Source organism: Hyaena hyaena, unplaced genomic scaffold (genome assembly GCF_003009895.1).
Source record: "Hyaena hyaena isolate Hyena2069 unplaced genomic scaffold, ASM300989v1 scaffold_397, whole genome shotgun sequence".
Classification (NCBI taxonomy): domain Eukaryota; kingdom Metazoa; phylum Chordata; class Mammalia; order Carnivora; family Hyaenidae; genus Hyaena; species Hyaena hyaena.
The window spans coordinates 1188864-1203956 of record NW_024081028.1 but is presented as its reverse complement, the minus strand read 5'-3'; the positions used below and the strand labels follow the sequence as shown (position 1 = coordinate 1203956).

General features: G+C 44.2%; 2 protein-coding genes across 3 annotated transcripts in view; both read right to left on the bottom strand.

The window, feature by feature from the left end:
* The window catches only part of LOC120244908 (protein argonaute-3), a 127465-nt gene extending 122833 nt beyond the window's left edge, over positions 1–4632 (bottom strand). The window contains exon 1 of one of the 2 annotated variants that reach the window (XM_039251692.1): positions 94–4632. The gene's annotated coding sequence lies outside the window, so the exon portion shown is untranslated. The remainder of the gene's footprint in view (positions 1–93) is intronic. The other variant, XM_039251693.1, reaches the window with a different exon arrangement.
* A 1332-nt stretch (positions 4633–5964) lies between these two features.
* LOC120244909 (protein argonaute-1) overlaps positions 5965–15093 on the bottom strand; it is a 37294-nt gene continuing 28165 nt past the window's right edge. The window contains exons 15-19 of the mRNA XM_039251695.1: positions 14246–14440; positions 12190–12324; positions 11511–11612; positions 10983–11182; positions 5965–10743 (exon numbers count right to left, since the gene is read on the bottom strand). Of these exons, the coding sequence (XP_039107626.1) occupies positions 10635–10743; positions 10983–11182; positions 11511–11612; positions 12190–12324; positions 14246–14440 (741 nt within the window). The 3' untranslated portion in view covers positions 5965–10634. The remainder of the gene's footprint in view (positions 10744–10982; positions 11183–11510; positions 11613–12189; positions 12325–14245; positions 14441–15093) is intronic.

Sequence of the window (15093 nt, the reverse complement as noted above, 5' to 3'; positions counted from 1 at the left end):
CGGAGACAACTCGGAGGGGCCGGACTCCTAGCACCACCCTAGTGCTGGGCGCTGCCGGCTGAAGGCGACTACGCTGAGGACGAGGCTGCTTACCTGGGGAGGAGCCTACCTGGAGCGTGGCCGGTCTGAGGTGCAAGGCCTGGACCTGCAGCTGAGAGTGACTGGGGCAGAGCACGTCTAGGGCAGAGCCACCCTCCTTAAGAAGCCCTTCCCGCCCCGCCCACCTGGGGCGGCACCACGCGCCTCCTCCTCAGCAGGCGGTCAAGTGACCACCGCAACCGATCACTCCAACTCCGTGGGTTGCTTTGACGACCATTTTGGGGGGCGGGAGGGGGGGTGTAATTTAGCTTGGGAAAAAGGATTAAGAGACAGGACATTACACAACACATGGGATAATTTCCTTGTTTGAAACGCTTTAATAGCGTCTCATCACGCTGAGATCACTCTTTCCCGGTGCCAAAACGCACCGCGTTAAGGGCCCTTCCTTTCTCCTCAAGCAAGACTTTTCCTCATCACTATGCTGCAGCTATACTGATCTGCTAATTCCCACAACAGGCAAAGCATTTCCCTTTCCGACTTGGCGCCCCTCTACTTTGGGTTCCCTTGGCCAGGAACAGAGCCCTTCCTCTCCACACTCACCTTTTCTTCCTTCTCCAGGCCCGCAATGCTTCTTTTTATACCTCAACGTAAGACTCATTTCAGAGAGGTCTTTTCCGGATCACTGAGCTAGGGTGGGAGCTCATTTTTCTATCACAGCATTTCCTTAATAATCTTAATCTGTAATTTGTTTTGCTTACTAGTTTGTGAACCCCCTCCCGCACTAGTTTGTGAGCTTTATAAGATTAGGATGGCCAGCACACTCGCTAGGAAATAGTAGGTCCTTCTTATGTTGCCTTAATGAGAGGTGATACTATTTAAGGCTGAAGAATGATTCCTGATTTTTGCCTATATCCCTAAACATCAGTAGAGACATCATTTAGAGTTTTAAAAATCAAAAGCTTGGGACAAAGGGGAACAGTAGAAAAAATATCCTATCTTCAGTTCCCCCCAATCACTGTGGGACTTTGGATCAGTCACTTAAAGCCTCTGGGCTTGTTTTCTTATCTGACAAATGGAGAGAAAAACGTATCTTATACGATTGTTATGAAGTTAGGGACTGTATATAAAGCAGAGAAAATCCTCCCTAACTACATGCTAGTGAATAAAAAAAGTTTACTATAGGTAACATTTTAAAGCACTTATTACATGCACCTATTACAATAAACATTTCATAAATGGAAGGTATTCAAACCTACATCGGACTTCATTTCTGCCTCACTTTCTTCTTCAAACCATTAACCCTTTCACAGAAAATTTCAATTTCAAAATATAAAATTAAATGTCACCAGATGAAACACTGTATCCTAAATTTTCAATACCTGACTATACAGAATCCAAATCAGTAGCAGCACCCCAACAGGGTAAATACCAACTCTTGTGCAAGATTCTATCACACCCTCACCTTCCCGTTCTGGAACAGATTCCCTAAATGACTGCAGGCTTCATTGTCATCTCCCAGAATAGACATGACGATGTTGATGAGCCCTTGAGGTAGGCCACTGTCTTCTTTGTTGACATCGATGAGGCAGGATTTGGACCTAGTTCAGTCCAATTTAATGTCAATGATGCCTTCCCATCTACTTCTGCTATTCAGGGACCTCACCCCTCTTTAGAGTGAGCCCATGTAAAAGGTTCATGAATTGTAGTATCAAGAAGTGGGAAGGTGAGAGGTGCAATAATTCTGCCAAAAGCAAATTGTATGAGCCTCTCCCCTGACCACAATGCATACCCTATTTTTGGATAACCTCATTCCCAAATGAGTTGGCCCTTAAGGCCATAGAGCAGCGTCTTTGTGTATCTTGTTAACTGTCATACCCCTAGTGCCTAGCCAATGTACCCCTGGCACATAGCTATATTCCATAAATATTTGTGGGATGGACGGATGCATGAGTAGACTTCCAGAATGCAGCTCAGGCTAAAACTCTGTCCTTATCCCTTGTGGCTCTGCTTGCTTTCAGAAGGGAGAACTATAAAATACTACAGACATCTGAGGGACAAGGAAATCCGTGCCCTCTGAAAGTTGCATTCCTAGGCTTCCTGTGCCAGATAAATAAACATCACTGGATGAGGAGAGCAACTGGCTAGAATCCTCAACTTGACTCAAGTTCAAATCTCTTCTCCTAGACCACCAGTTTTTGTTTTTGTTTTTTTGAGACCATCAGTTCTTACACAGCAGAAAGCAAGCTATTTTGTACTGCAGGAGAACACAGTATAAAACATGTTGGCCTTAGGGACAGAACTGAGACTGAAGGCCTGCTGCAACTGTATGTGATTGAAAGAAAGTCACTCTCTGAACTTCAATTCCTCATCTCTAAAAGCCAGAGCACCTATGCAAAGCAGACACTGCTGAATGCATACCCAGGAGCCCATATCCCCTTCTTTCTCGCCTAGCAGACAAAACTTGTCTTTCTAATCCACATGACTCAGAAGGTAACTCCTAATCTAAGCCACTCATGATAGATGATCTCATTTGCTTTGCCAATAGCAGAAGTGGGAAGATGACCCATTTCTAGTGAATGAGACAGGCCAGATCTGCTGGGACTTCCAAGGATTTCCTTATTTGCACTTCCTTCCTGGAATTACCGTAGCCACCTTGAGATCCTGAGGTGAACTATCATGAAGATAAACCAACAGAGAATAGTAGAGAAAGTGATTGCAAGAATCTGATTTGTTGGTGTGATCACTGAGCCACTGAATGAACCAATCTTGGAGCCATATTAAATTAAGACTTCTTTGTCATATTATAAGTTTCTGATTTAAGCCAGTTTAGTTGGGGGTTCGTTATGTGCAATTGAAGGTGATAATGTTATGTGATAAACTACTTCACATGAAAGCTGTGAAGATGTGATAACATACTATACAAAACATCTAGTCAAATACTTCAAAGTACCCAAGCACTTCCTCCTTTTCAGATCACATCCATTAACAAACCATAGGCCTTTTCCAAAAACATGGCTGGGAACTCCCAGTCTCTTCTAAGAGGAAAGAGTTCCTTGCCTTCAGAAGGTGGGGAAGAGGGACAATGGGTTCCCTAAAGCAGTCCCTCAAGGCTTCTTTGTCCCCAAAAGGCATTGCCAAGAGGATAGTGCTGAAGCTTCTGCAGTCTAGAACAAAGGGACAATCTGTTCCTACAGGGTAAGTAAGACACAATGGTCTAAAAAACCTTGACTATAGTAACCCAGGGAAGGTAGTTATTGTGCATAAGTGGAGAACTTTTAAATGTACCTCATCCCTAAAAAGTCCACTTTCCCAGTTCCTCCTTGATAGTTTAAAGCTGTCATGCTCTGCAGCTTCTAAGCTTGCCACATTTCCTCAGCCTATATAGGCAGATGAATAAACTGGTTTGAAAGCTAGAAACAAATAGGGAGAGATATTTGCTACAATTTGATGCTACTTTCCATTCAAGCAGTACAGGCAGCAATCTGGGGATGGCACAGGCCCAGAACTTGAAACCAGTCCTCTCTTTGACTACATAACCCTCTCATTTAGCCACCAAACCCTAACTGCCAGGAGATTTTGAGTTTTGCTAAGGCAAATACCCAACAAATACCCAGCCTCATTTTGCTCCAAGGAACTTCCTAGATAAGAACGTGCTATAGTATATGTGGCCAATTGACAGAGCAAAGGAAAGGTTGCTCAACCAAAACTAAAGAGGGATGTCCAAGGGATTAGGACAAGCTTTAACTTAAAAAAATAAAACAAAAACAAAACTTCAGCTCCAAGACCAGACAAATTAGGCTTTAGGTTCCCACTATCTTTTTCTCTTAAGTAGCAACCAAGAGCCAAATTCTGAAACCTTTGAATATCCATTTCCAAAACTGAAATTTATGATAAAAATGTGTCATAATGATCATCCTCCCACTTACTCTGCTAAATACTTTATTTCTGCTTCTTTGGGGGTCATAGATTTTAAATTTTATTTCAACTGGGAAAAATCTCCATGTTCCAATTTGCTCAAGTTCGATCAACCTTACTAACCCTTATTGCTGAAAAGGAACTGGGTACAGTCAGAATGCTCTCAAGGGAATCTGACAGGTGGTAGACACAGGTTAGCTTTGCAATTTGAAAAGTCACAACACTTGGCCTCCAGAGGAATGCTAGGCCCATTTATGTACACACTAGCTGCCACTGAAAATTTCTCACTGGGCTCTGTGCCAGAATCCATCTCTGAGCCATCTTCCTCCATTACACAGAAATAACAGTGCTCTAGCACTACCAGGGAGGAATGCCAGAACTTACATGCTTGACACTTGTACCATCAGCTTGAGGTACAAAACCACAGAACTGCCAAGATGGGGCAAGAGTAAGAAAGATGATGGTAATCTGGTTAAGTTTCTGCTTACCTGAAGAGTCACGAATGCTGAGTCCATCCTGTGCACTCAATATCACTTCTTGACTCCCCCCTCTGTATTCATGAACCCAAAAATTTCTAGATCATTTCAATTCTATTCACAAATATTGATCCCTAGATATATGCTATGGCCTTGAGATGACAGAAAATGAACAGAATATAGTTTTTGCTCCTAAAAGTTCACAGGCTCTGGGGAAAGCAAATCCTGAAAATAAATAGAGCAAGCCACTAAGTGCTATCAAGTGCACTGGAACATCATCTATGACACTGGTTAGGAACAAAATTAGGTTTGTTTATTTTATTCTTTTACAGTAACTCCTGAGGACAGGAGGAAGCTGGAGGTGGAGGTGGTGGTTGTGATGAACAACTGGGAAGTCCTAGTCTTAGCTTTATTTAAATTAGGTTTTTCCAAAGCTCATTTTCAAAAAATACTGAAAAATGACCATATAGTTGTAAGATCCCAAAGAAGATGGGGTGGAGGATGGTAAACTGAGTAGAAAAAAATACCTCCTCCTCACTGCAGTAGTTCATGTTGTTCATTATGCCCTTTTTGGATCCTATTCCATTCTCTTTTCTCCTACCTCATTAAGTAAAAAATATACACGGTATCTACTAGTGATCTGACTGTCTTCTTAGGTTCAATTTCCTGTCCTCATCCTTTAAATTGTGTTTCCCAGAACTGGATACCATGTTTTTCTCACTCTATTATTTTTCTAAGCTATTTTGTTTATGCCTATGGCTTTACCTACTATATATAGGAGTATGAATCCCATTATCTACAACTACAGTTTTGTAGTCTTCCCTGAGCCAAAATATAAGTGTTTACTGGAAACCTTAAAATTGTTGCCTCATGGGGACCTCCAAACTCCATCAATACAAGGCTAACTGTTTTCACAGAATTCACCACTTTCCTTCTATAGTCTCCCTTCTCCCCTAGTCTTGGTTAGAATGTCCCACTATACTCATTGCTCAAGCAGAAACCTGAGCATTAGCGTCTACTCCTCTTTCCCTTCCACCAACTACTAAGTGCTATTAATTTTATCTTCTGAGTGTCTCTCAAAAATCTTCCCTTTCCTCTCTTCACTGATGTATATATATAGCCTTATAGCCTTGTCTCAGTCCCTCATCATTTCTCTCCTACACCAGGGAACCATTTGGCCACTCATCTCCCTCCCCCACCACACACACACACCAAACTTAAGCTCCTTGGGGAGAGAGACATGGTTTTCCTTTTGGAATTATGTTTGCCTTCTCCCCTAACAATACTGCTGGACACAGTAATCTGCATGGTTTGTTGAATGAAGAATAAATGGAGGCCTTGTGAAGTATGATTACATACAATCTGTAGTTTCAATACTCTGGTATTGTTTACCCATTTTCCTCTAGAAGTAATGGTTCTGCTCTTATAACAATCTATTACTCTAACCTAAAATCTATCACATATAATTAATCCCAACAGTTTGCTTTGCTATTGGGGTGGGGGGAAAAGAGAGAGAGAGACCGCACTTTAGAAATAGAAGCCACTGTTGTCTTTATAAAACACAGAATTGTGCTGCTGCTGTTGCTTGCTTTAGAAGGAACTGTACATTACAGCTGCTGGGATAATTTTACAATGGACTGGACAAGGTACAGCTCAAAGCAGGACACAAACACAAGTCTCAAAGGGAAACAGATGCAAACAAGTACACAGCTGTGGGGCTTCAGGGACATTTCCCCATCCATGCTGGACTTGAAAGGGATAAAAAGTTTAGAAACTAAAGTGAAACCCAGAGTAGTCACACATGCCCACCAGATGGCTGCTAAGTGCAACATCACACACCAGTCAGGTTGGACTGTGCACAGGAAAGTCATTTCATTATTCCTTATTGCTACTACACCAGGGGACTCAGTGCATTCGACACATTGTCTTTACTTGCACAATCCTTGGAGAGTTTCCTATTTTCCTTTTTCAAGAAGGAACTTTGCCTTGCCCACTTTATTCTGTTTTGTTTTGAGTCCATTACCTGCACTCCCTCTCTTAGGCTCCCAAACAGCAGCCAGAGGTTCTAAGTCAGTAGGAATAGATTAAGGGGAGAGCACCAACCTAGCCTCTCTCCCTGCACAGGGAGAAGGCAAGTCCTAATAAAAGGGGGGATGAAGGATGGGGAGAGAAAACCAGAGAATCCTTTCTCCCCAATCTGCTTAGAAGGCTAAATAGGAAAGAGTGCCCTGCATATCCCTGCCATGATCAGACTTTAAGAAGGAAGGCATCCCAGCTACCATCCTAGATTAGCCTAGGCCCGGTAAATATAAAAAATAACTTCCCCCAATGTAGTTTCGAAAACTGCATTTTGGCTACTTTGAGAGGACTTTCCATCCTGAAGGGGAAGGAACTTCCATTCTTCCTTGTTACATGTGATGCCAAGTTTAAAACACTGCCTCACAAGCCTTGTAGATAGATAATCTATGGGCCAGCTAAGAAATCAAAATGTCCCCTTGGCTGCCCATCCTGAGTGCCAGCCTCGTTTACTAAATTCTGGACCCTCCCCCTCCCCCAAAAAAGACACCCAAAACTATCCAAGAACATTGTTGTTTAGCCAAAGAGAAGGCCGCAGAGGCGCTATCTAGTACATGGGAACCAGGAGCTTTTTAGGGAGGTTTCATACTTTTAGATACCTTCTTCTTCAACATTACTCTAAGCCTAAATTCCCATGAACAACAATAGCTCCAGGCTTATCCCGAGTTCAGCAGTAGCACCTCAACCCCAAATGGGTCAGACTGGACTGGAAAAATGATCAAAGAACAGTGCTCTTTACCATCTTTTATCCAAATTCTCTCCATTCTCTTCCCATCACTCTCTTATTCCCCTATGTCCATCCCCTTAACCCTCCAACCCTGGAAACCAAGTAGCTCAACTCTAGGATATCTTCAGAAAAGGGAGGCCCCCATGTAAGAGAAATGGGACCAGATTTAGAAAAAGCAATGAGAGAAACCAACTCCAAGGAGTGGACATGTGTGGAAGTTGTCAGAAGCCCCCTGAATTTCATGCCAAGTAGGCATGCCTGCTGAGTAACTTTGATGGCAGTCCAGCCCAGAGAGGACATTACTGGGCTTGGGGAACAGATACTTGGCCTTCTGTAGCCAAGAAGCTAAGCCTGACCTTGCTGGCTAACAGTGGGATTATCATAGCCATGCAGAGAATTCATCATCACATAGGCAGGCAGGCCAGCAAACAAGCTTAGTGAATTAAAAAATGGAAAGGGATTTCAGGGAAAGAGAAACAGAAAAGAGAGCAAAAAAGTAAAATGAAGGGAGCAAGAGACCTGTCCAAGAGGATGAGGCTGGGGTCCCCCCAATACTTCCTTAGAGCACAAGTAAGAAGCACCACTTAAACCAAATCCAAGAAAGCCAAAGCTTGTTGCTAACACCACTTCTCAATCTGCATGCACCATCTTTCAAATAAGAATAATCCTCAAGGTCAAAGTATTTTTCAAGTCTCAAAGATATTAAAAAAAAAAAATCAGAGCAAGAGGTCATTTTCTTGCCATCGCCCAACTGCTTTTCTTGCTTCTTGAACGGCATGTGCAATGCCAAAGAGCTAAAAAATGCATTGCAAGCCCCAGCTCAAAATCCAAATGGAGAGAGTGAGGCAAAGAGAGAAAAAGGAGAGAACATAAACTTGTTGTTGAGAGTAGGTGGCTGCCACCAGCTCCCTATGGATATTTGCAAATGCTGGTGAATGACTGGACCCTCCAGGAACAGTGCCCTGATCCCAGCCCCAAAATGCACCCAAGAAGAGAACATGCAGAGCCCATTGTCCCAAGAGAGCTCCCCTTCCCAAAGGGTGACTGAACACGAAGTAGACAGCATATGAAGGCGATGGACAGGGCAGATGGAGTGTTGGCATCACTCTCTTTAGGCACTTGTGTAAGGAATGTAGGCTCTCCAGTGAGCTGCCTCCTCCCAGAGCCCTCCGTTCTGTTCTTCAGCTGGGCTGTGCCCATGGGGCATCCCATACTGTAGCCAGTAGGAAAGAAGTAAAGGAGGAGTTACTCAACAGTCCTGATGCCTTCTCCATAATCAATGTTTGTGCTACGTTTTGTGAAGTTGCTGAACAAAGTAGCCAACCAGAACAGAACCTGGAATAGACTGTTTTGCATAGCAAATCTGGGTCTGTACAAGGGCTGCTGGGGAGGGGAAATGGTAGCTCTAAGCGCACAGGCCCGGATTCAGACCGGCCTCCAAGCCTGAGCTAGGTCTAAAGTGTCATGGCTTCATCACCAGATTGGGGTAAACCCAAACTCAGGCTCCTCAAAAAGAGGAACTTCCACACTGAAGCTGCAACTCATCCCAAGCAGTGGGACAGGAAAAAATGAACAGTTAAGGAAAGAGGGGGCCTTATCTCAATGCTAGTAGGCACCAAGCTAGAAACCCCCTACTTTTCCAGTTCTGCAAGACAGCAAACCCAATCTCTATCCAGGGAGACAAAAAACAAAAAAACAAAACAAAACAAAACAAAACAAAGGCCCATGCCACCCACTCACATGCCCTAGTGGGAAACTGGGGAAAATTCATTTGTGTAAACAGAAGCAATAGGGAGCAGCAAAATTCCCTAGCCTGTCCACAAGACACATTGGAATCTGGGATGAGCCAAAGTGTCAGAGGACAGTCCAGAGAAAGGGAAGATGCAACTTGCAGGAAAGAGTGCAGGGCAGTGCAGAGGACAGAGCCTATAGCAAGAAAAAGATATTATCTGCACAGGGGAAGGATAGAGTCTGACCTCCACCTTAGGGAGATAACCATCCCCTACCTAGCCAGGCCAAAGAACAAGTCAGGTACATAGTTCCTTCTGATGGCTCTATGTTTCTGGGATGTAAACTTATTGGGCATGGGAGGGATTTTCAGATTTTGGCAATAGACTCAAGTTATGGTATAAAAATAACATTTAGTTTTTGCTCTTTTTTTTCTTATTTTAGACCTAAAGATCATTTGTTATAAGACACCCCAGTTAAGAAATATTGAAACATAAGCAACTTGACCATCAGGGGAAAAAAAGAAGCCAAGAGTGAGAAATGCTATGACAGTAATTTCAGATCCAGGCAGGTGGGGAAATTGGGGGGACAGGAAGAACAGGAGGTGTAAATGGAAAGGCCAGGGGCCAGTCATCTCAGCAGCTCCAAGACTTGTCATGTCTGAAAGTGCAAATGTCAATGGATTTTAACCATCTTGAGGTTGTGGTCTTTTAAAAGCTTAATGAATATGGAAGTCAATTCCTTCAAATGCAAAATAGCTGGCGCTCTGGTTGGAGGCTTGTTGGGTTAGGGATATTTCTTCCCCACCATCCTCCTCTCCCACCCCCACCCTATCCCCCAAAAGAAAGGTACAAAAGGTTGCAGTTCTGCAGCATTACCGTTACAGGGAAGGCACTGGTTACCCACCAGTAGGCGGAAGGAAGACAGGGTCGTGTCACTTCAGAGCTAAGTGCCATAGTGCCTTAAGTCTTACTAGGGGCTGGATGTCTGTCAGGGAGGAGGTGTAAGGTGGGGTAGAAAAAGTGGAGAAAAAAATAAGGGAAAGGGTGGGGTGGCAGCTGGGGGAGGAGCAACCGAAACCATTAGCATTAAAAATCTTCCTACAAACTGGATTTTCAACCCATTAAAACATCTAGTATTCTAAAATATTGACCTGGGTCTGGTTTTGTTTTTCCTCTTAAACAAATCTAGACCTTTTCTGATTAAGGCTCCTAAAAAATCCTTCCCTCCTCCCACCCACTTTTTTAAGCCCCTCACTCTCCCATCTAAAGTACCAAACCCAAACCTACCAGCTTTTGTCCGCGGGGCTGCAGAGCCGACCTTACCAAGCTGTCAGGCATGAGTCTTTAGCACTGTGAGTCACAAGAGACACCTGTGTGTATGGTGGGCACCAGTGCTGCCCCTCTTGGTCCAGTGGGGTCAGGGCCAGATGTGACAAGATGGGGTGAGGAGTGGGGGTCATGAGGTGGACATCAGAAATTCCTGGCTGGTGGTCTGGCTTACTGGCCCTGTCCCCCACCCCTTTGCCCACTTTGTAGAAGGAAACAAGGCCTTCTGAGCTCCTCCCTACCCTCCCTCCTCCTCCTCCTCCTTGCTTCCTCTGGATTTGGGCGGCACAGCTCTTGGGGCTTGAAAAGCTTTCTTCTATCCAGTGAGGTAACAGCGTTCTGCCTTCAAGCGAAGTACATGGTGCGCAGAGTATCCTGGTGAACCTGCACGGCTTTGGCCAGGGCCTGGGGGTCCCGCCCATTGCTCTGCCCCGATATGTGGCTCCCCTCTCCACTGAAAAGCAAAAACGAAACAAGTCCTTCCTGGTGCACTGAGCTGCTACTAACCCATTCCCCCATCCAGGGTACCAATTCCCATACCAACTTAAGAGAAAACCCCAACCCAGATCTGGGCAGAAGAGCCCAAGGACATCAAATTGTTCAATATTCGTTTCCTTCTGCCCAAGAAATGTTGAGAGGGTCTGGTACCAGAGGCTGAAGCAAAAGGGAAGCCAGCTTGATCCCAGGCCTCACCTGTCATGCTCCTTGTCCACTAGGTGGTATCGTGCCCGGAAAGCCACCAGGCGGGCATAGTAGGCAGGTGCTGGGATAGAGACGGAGCGTGTGCATCGTACGTAAGTGTGGCACAGTTGGTATGTCAAGATCTGTAGCTCGTCCGCTGTGAAACGGTTGTCATCCCAAAGGACATAGTAATGGGATGGTCGGCTGGTGCCCTGAGAAGACAGGAAGATGAGGGGCCCCAAACTGGGCAGAGGGGATAGCCAATGCTAAGGAACAGGATCACTGTTACAAGTGTGGTTGGGTTGGAAGACCCACCCAGGAACAGGCAGACCCAAAGCCACCTATGTCATAAAATACCCTTGTTATGGGCAATCTGCCTAAGATATTCAAAGTGTACCTCTGTTCAAGTATGTTAAGGGCTTATTAAGAGACTAATCCTGTTCTGAATGGCACTCAGTGATGACTGATATATTCTAGAGGCAGTGGGGATAATCAACTCATCTTTGACCCATTGGAAACCCCAGGACATAGCCCGACTACCTGGATGCCTGCGTGGCTGCAAAGATAGAAGTCAAACTCAAATGGGTGGGTGATGTTGGTGTCCACAGTTGTCCCAGCTGGGATGTTACCACTCTTCCCAATCTGTACAGAGAAAAGACAACCAAGATCCCAAGATCTGCTTGGCCATAAGAAGGGCTCCAACTCAATTCTACTCTGATTCGATCAAAATCTCTGTTCCCAAAGGGTATTAAATCTTGAAATAATGGACTTCTACTGTCACACAGATCTGTGGTTAAGTGCTAGTTTCACCATTTATTAGCTGTGTGATCTTAGCAAGTCATTTAACCTTTCTGAGGTTAAACTGCAGCTAATAATAGTACCTAACTCACAGAGCTGCTGTGAGGAAGATACCTTTGTGCCGTGTCTGACATATAGGACAAGTTCAATAAGTGGCAGTTCCCTTTCCTTTCTCTGGGAGCTGGTCTATATAGTGTCTATAGGCCAGGGAGCTAGGAGGAGGGAGAGGAAGTATAAGGGAAGGAGGGGAGAAAGAGAACAAAGGGGAGAAAGTGGTAGAGGAAGGACAAGAGCAAGGGAGAAAGGACCAGGGAGGATAGACGGACCAAGGACTACCCAGATTTATCTCACGAACTTCTTCCATATTAAGAGAAGGGAGACAGGACGAATGTATAGGTAGCTTCCTCAATTTCTCACTCACTCGCTCATTCTTGTCGGCACAAAAAAGGCGGGTGTGATGGCGTTTCTGCACCACAATATAAGTGATCCCAGGCTGGTAGTCCTTTTCCAGTTTGATGCAGGCATCACGAATGGCCAGTAGCTCATAGTGGAGGATCTAGGCACAAGGTAAGGAGGGAGACAAAGAGACATATAACTCCTCTTGAGTCACTAAGTGGCTGCCATTTGTAATATGGCTTTTTTTCTCAGTCTCCCTTTATAAGCTAACACCCAACCATTAGCAATGACGGGCTCTTCCTGTCAAAATCAGCCTTATCCTCAGTTCACCTGATATGTTGTTATAAAACCTTGTCTGGGAGGCCTGGTATCACCAGAGAATACTCACCTGGCTCCTATACATAAAGAGACCTAATGTCAAAACACAGAAACAAAGTACACAAACATCACTATAATCACAATGCCCAAAATAAGGTCAATTTCAGATTTAGAAGGACAAAGGAATTCCCCTGTGAGCTCCAAGAACAGACAAAAGTTGAGACCACCAGAGAAAAGCACACAGTTCAGGAATTGGTACAGGAGTAGATGATTTCAGTCCTACAAAGAAAATGGACTAGCTAAAGACGGTAAATAACCATATGCAACAGTTGCCTCATGGCCTTAGATGTCAGATATAGGGGGTCAAAACTGTATGGTAGAAATGGATAGAATGGAAATCCATTAGAAATAGGCTTAAACCCAAGCTTTATCTGGTTGTATTCCTGTGAGCAAGCTACTTAACCCTTGTAAGTCTCATTTTCTCCACATATACTAAAGTTACTAATAAGACCAGCCTCACAAAACAGTTGCAAAGAGTAAAACAGATTAATTAAGTAAAAGCATAGAAAATCCAGTAGGGGGGCACCTGGGTGGCTCAGTTGGTTAGGCGTCTGACTTCAGTTAGCTCAGGTCATGATCCCCACTGTTCATGAATTCAAGCCCCACATTGGTCTCCATACTGACAGTGCAGAGCCTGCTGAGGATTCTCCCTCTTTTCTGCCACCACCCCCCTGACTTGCACGCACACACTCTCTCCCTCTCTTCTCAAAATAAGTAAATAAACTTAGGGGGGGAGATAGCTTTAAAAAAAGAAAACCTAGTAGGGACTTCATAACTGATGATTGCTTTGCTAAGCAGTTTGAATTTTAACCCAAGGCTAGGTGAAGCCACTAGACATTCCTGCACAGGAAATGATAGGAAAAATTTGTCTGCTATTTTAGGGAACGTTGGATGACTTAGAGAAAATTAAGGATAACAGTTAAGAGCATAGACTCTGGAATCGGGGACCAATTTGTCTGGATTCCAGTTCCATCACTGCTTAGCTTGGCTGATGTTGAAGAAATTATTTAACATTTCCGAGCCTCAAGTTTCCTCTGTCAAATGGGCTAATTATTATTATTTCATAGGGTTATTCTAGGCATTAAACAGAACACATATGAAGTGCTTACCACAATTCACAGTATGTAAGTGGTACCCAATAAATGACAGTTATATTACTATTAAATGGTAGTCAAGGAGACCAGTTCATTATACTACTCTAAACAATAAAATATGAAAGCTTGGCAGGGAGAAAGAATAGGAGGAAAATTATGAAGGAATGTCAACAGCAGTGGTTGTCAAAGTGTGGCCTCTGGACATGCAGCATCACCTACCTAGGAACTTGTCAGAACTACAAATTCTAGCAACTATCCTAGACTCACTGAACAGGAAATTCTTAGAGCCCTACAAAACTAGTGTAACAAGTCCTTCAGGTGATCTTCATGCATATTAAAGTTCTGAGTTCTACCAGTCTAAAGAATCAGACTTCAACATGAACCAACTAGTAAAGAGGCACTGAAGGTCTTCTGTTACAAGAAAGAGGTTTTCTTTCTTGTCTATAGATGCTTGTACACACCACCTCTTAGTTGTGATCTCTGCTCTTAAGCTCTCAAAGAAGTAACCCCTCCCAATGCAATAGCCTAAAAGAGAGAGCAGGACTCTCTGCACCCATTAGGTCCTCTGGCCCCAATGCGAAGGTTTTCTCCACCTATTTTGGGCCCTACCTGGGGGAGCTGGCCTTCGGGAACCCCATCTCGGTAGAAGATGATGCGAGTAGGCTTGAAACGGGTGGACTTGTAGAACTGGATGAGCAACTCACGCACCATGTAGGATAAGTCCTCAATGATCTCTTGCCGGGGTCGCTGCACCCGCACAGTAGCACAGTAACGGCTGGGGTGGGCATCCATACTGCCTACCACCTAACAATCAAAGATGCAGGATCAGCTCCCAGAACCTCCATTCTCCCAACGTTGTCAGGACATAGATTTGGGGAAAGTGTCTTATCAAAAAAACCTATGGAGTCAAATTGGTAGGGTTTTTGATTCAACTGAGTCCTGGTTTCAATCTCAATCATGCATAAAGATGTTATTTAATCCATGTGATTTTTTTTTCCTCCTCTCAAATGGAGATAATAACGCTACCTGCTTACAATGTTACTGTGGTACAAATAAAACACCTTGCATAGGACCCGTAGTAAGTACTCAATAAGTTCAATTCTTACCCCTTGCAGAGAAGCGTGTGAAAGTTTGGCACTTCTAGCTCAAAGAGTGGCCCCACTGAGCCATAAGTTTGTCCTTTTCTCAACTCAAGTGCTAATCTACCCAGGAACTGTGGTGAAGAGTATTCTTGCAGGAGGTACAAGTAATATCATTTTCAAAGGAGGCAGTGGCCAGAGCCTAGGATGGCTGACCACAAGGAAAACAAGGATAAGCACAGTATAGGATTTCCCTGGATTTACTGAGATTAGCCCAGTCTGCCTACAGAAACGTGAGGGTTGAGGAAAGAGAAGTAGGAAGGCAAGCCTGATCCCTCTAGCAATTCATAATTCCCTGCCCCAGGGACAGGTAGCAAA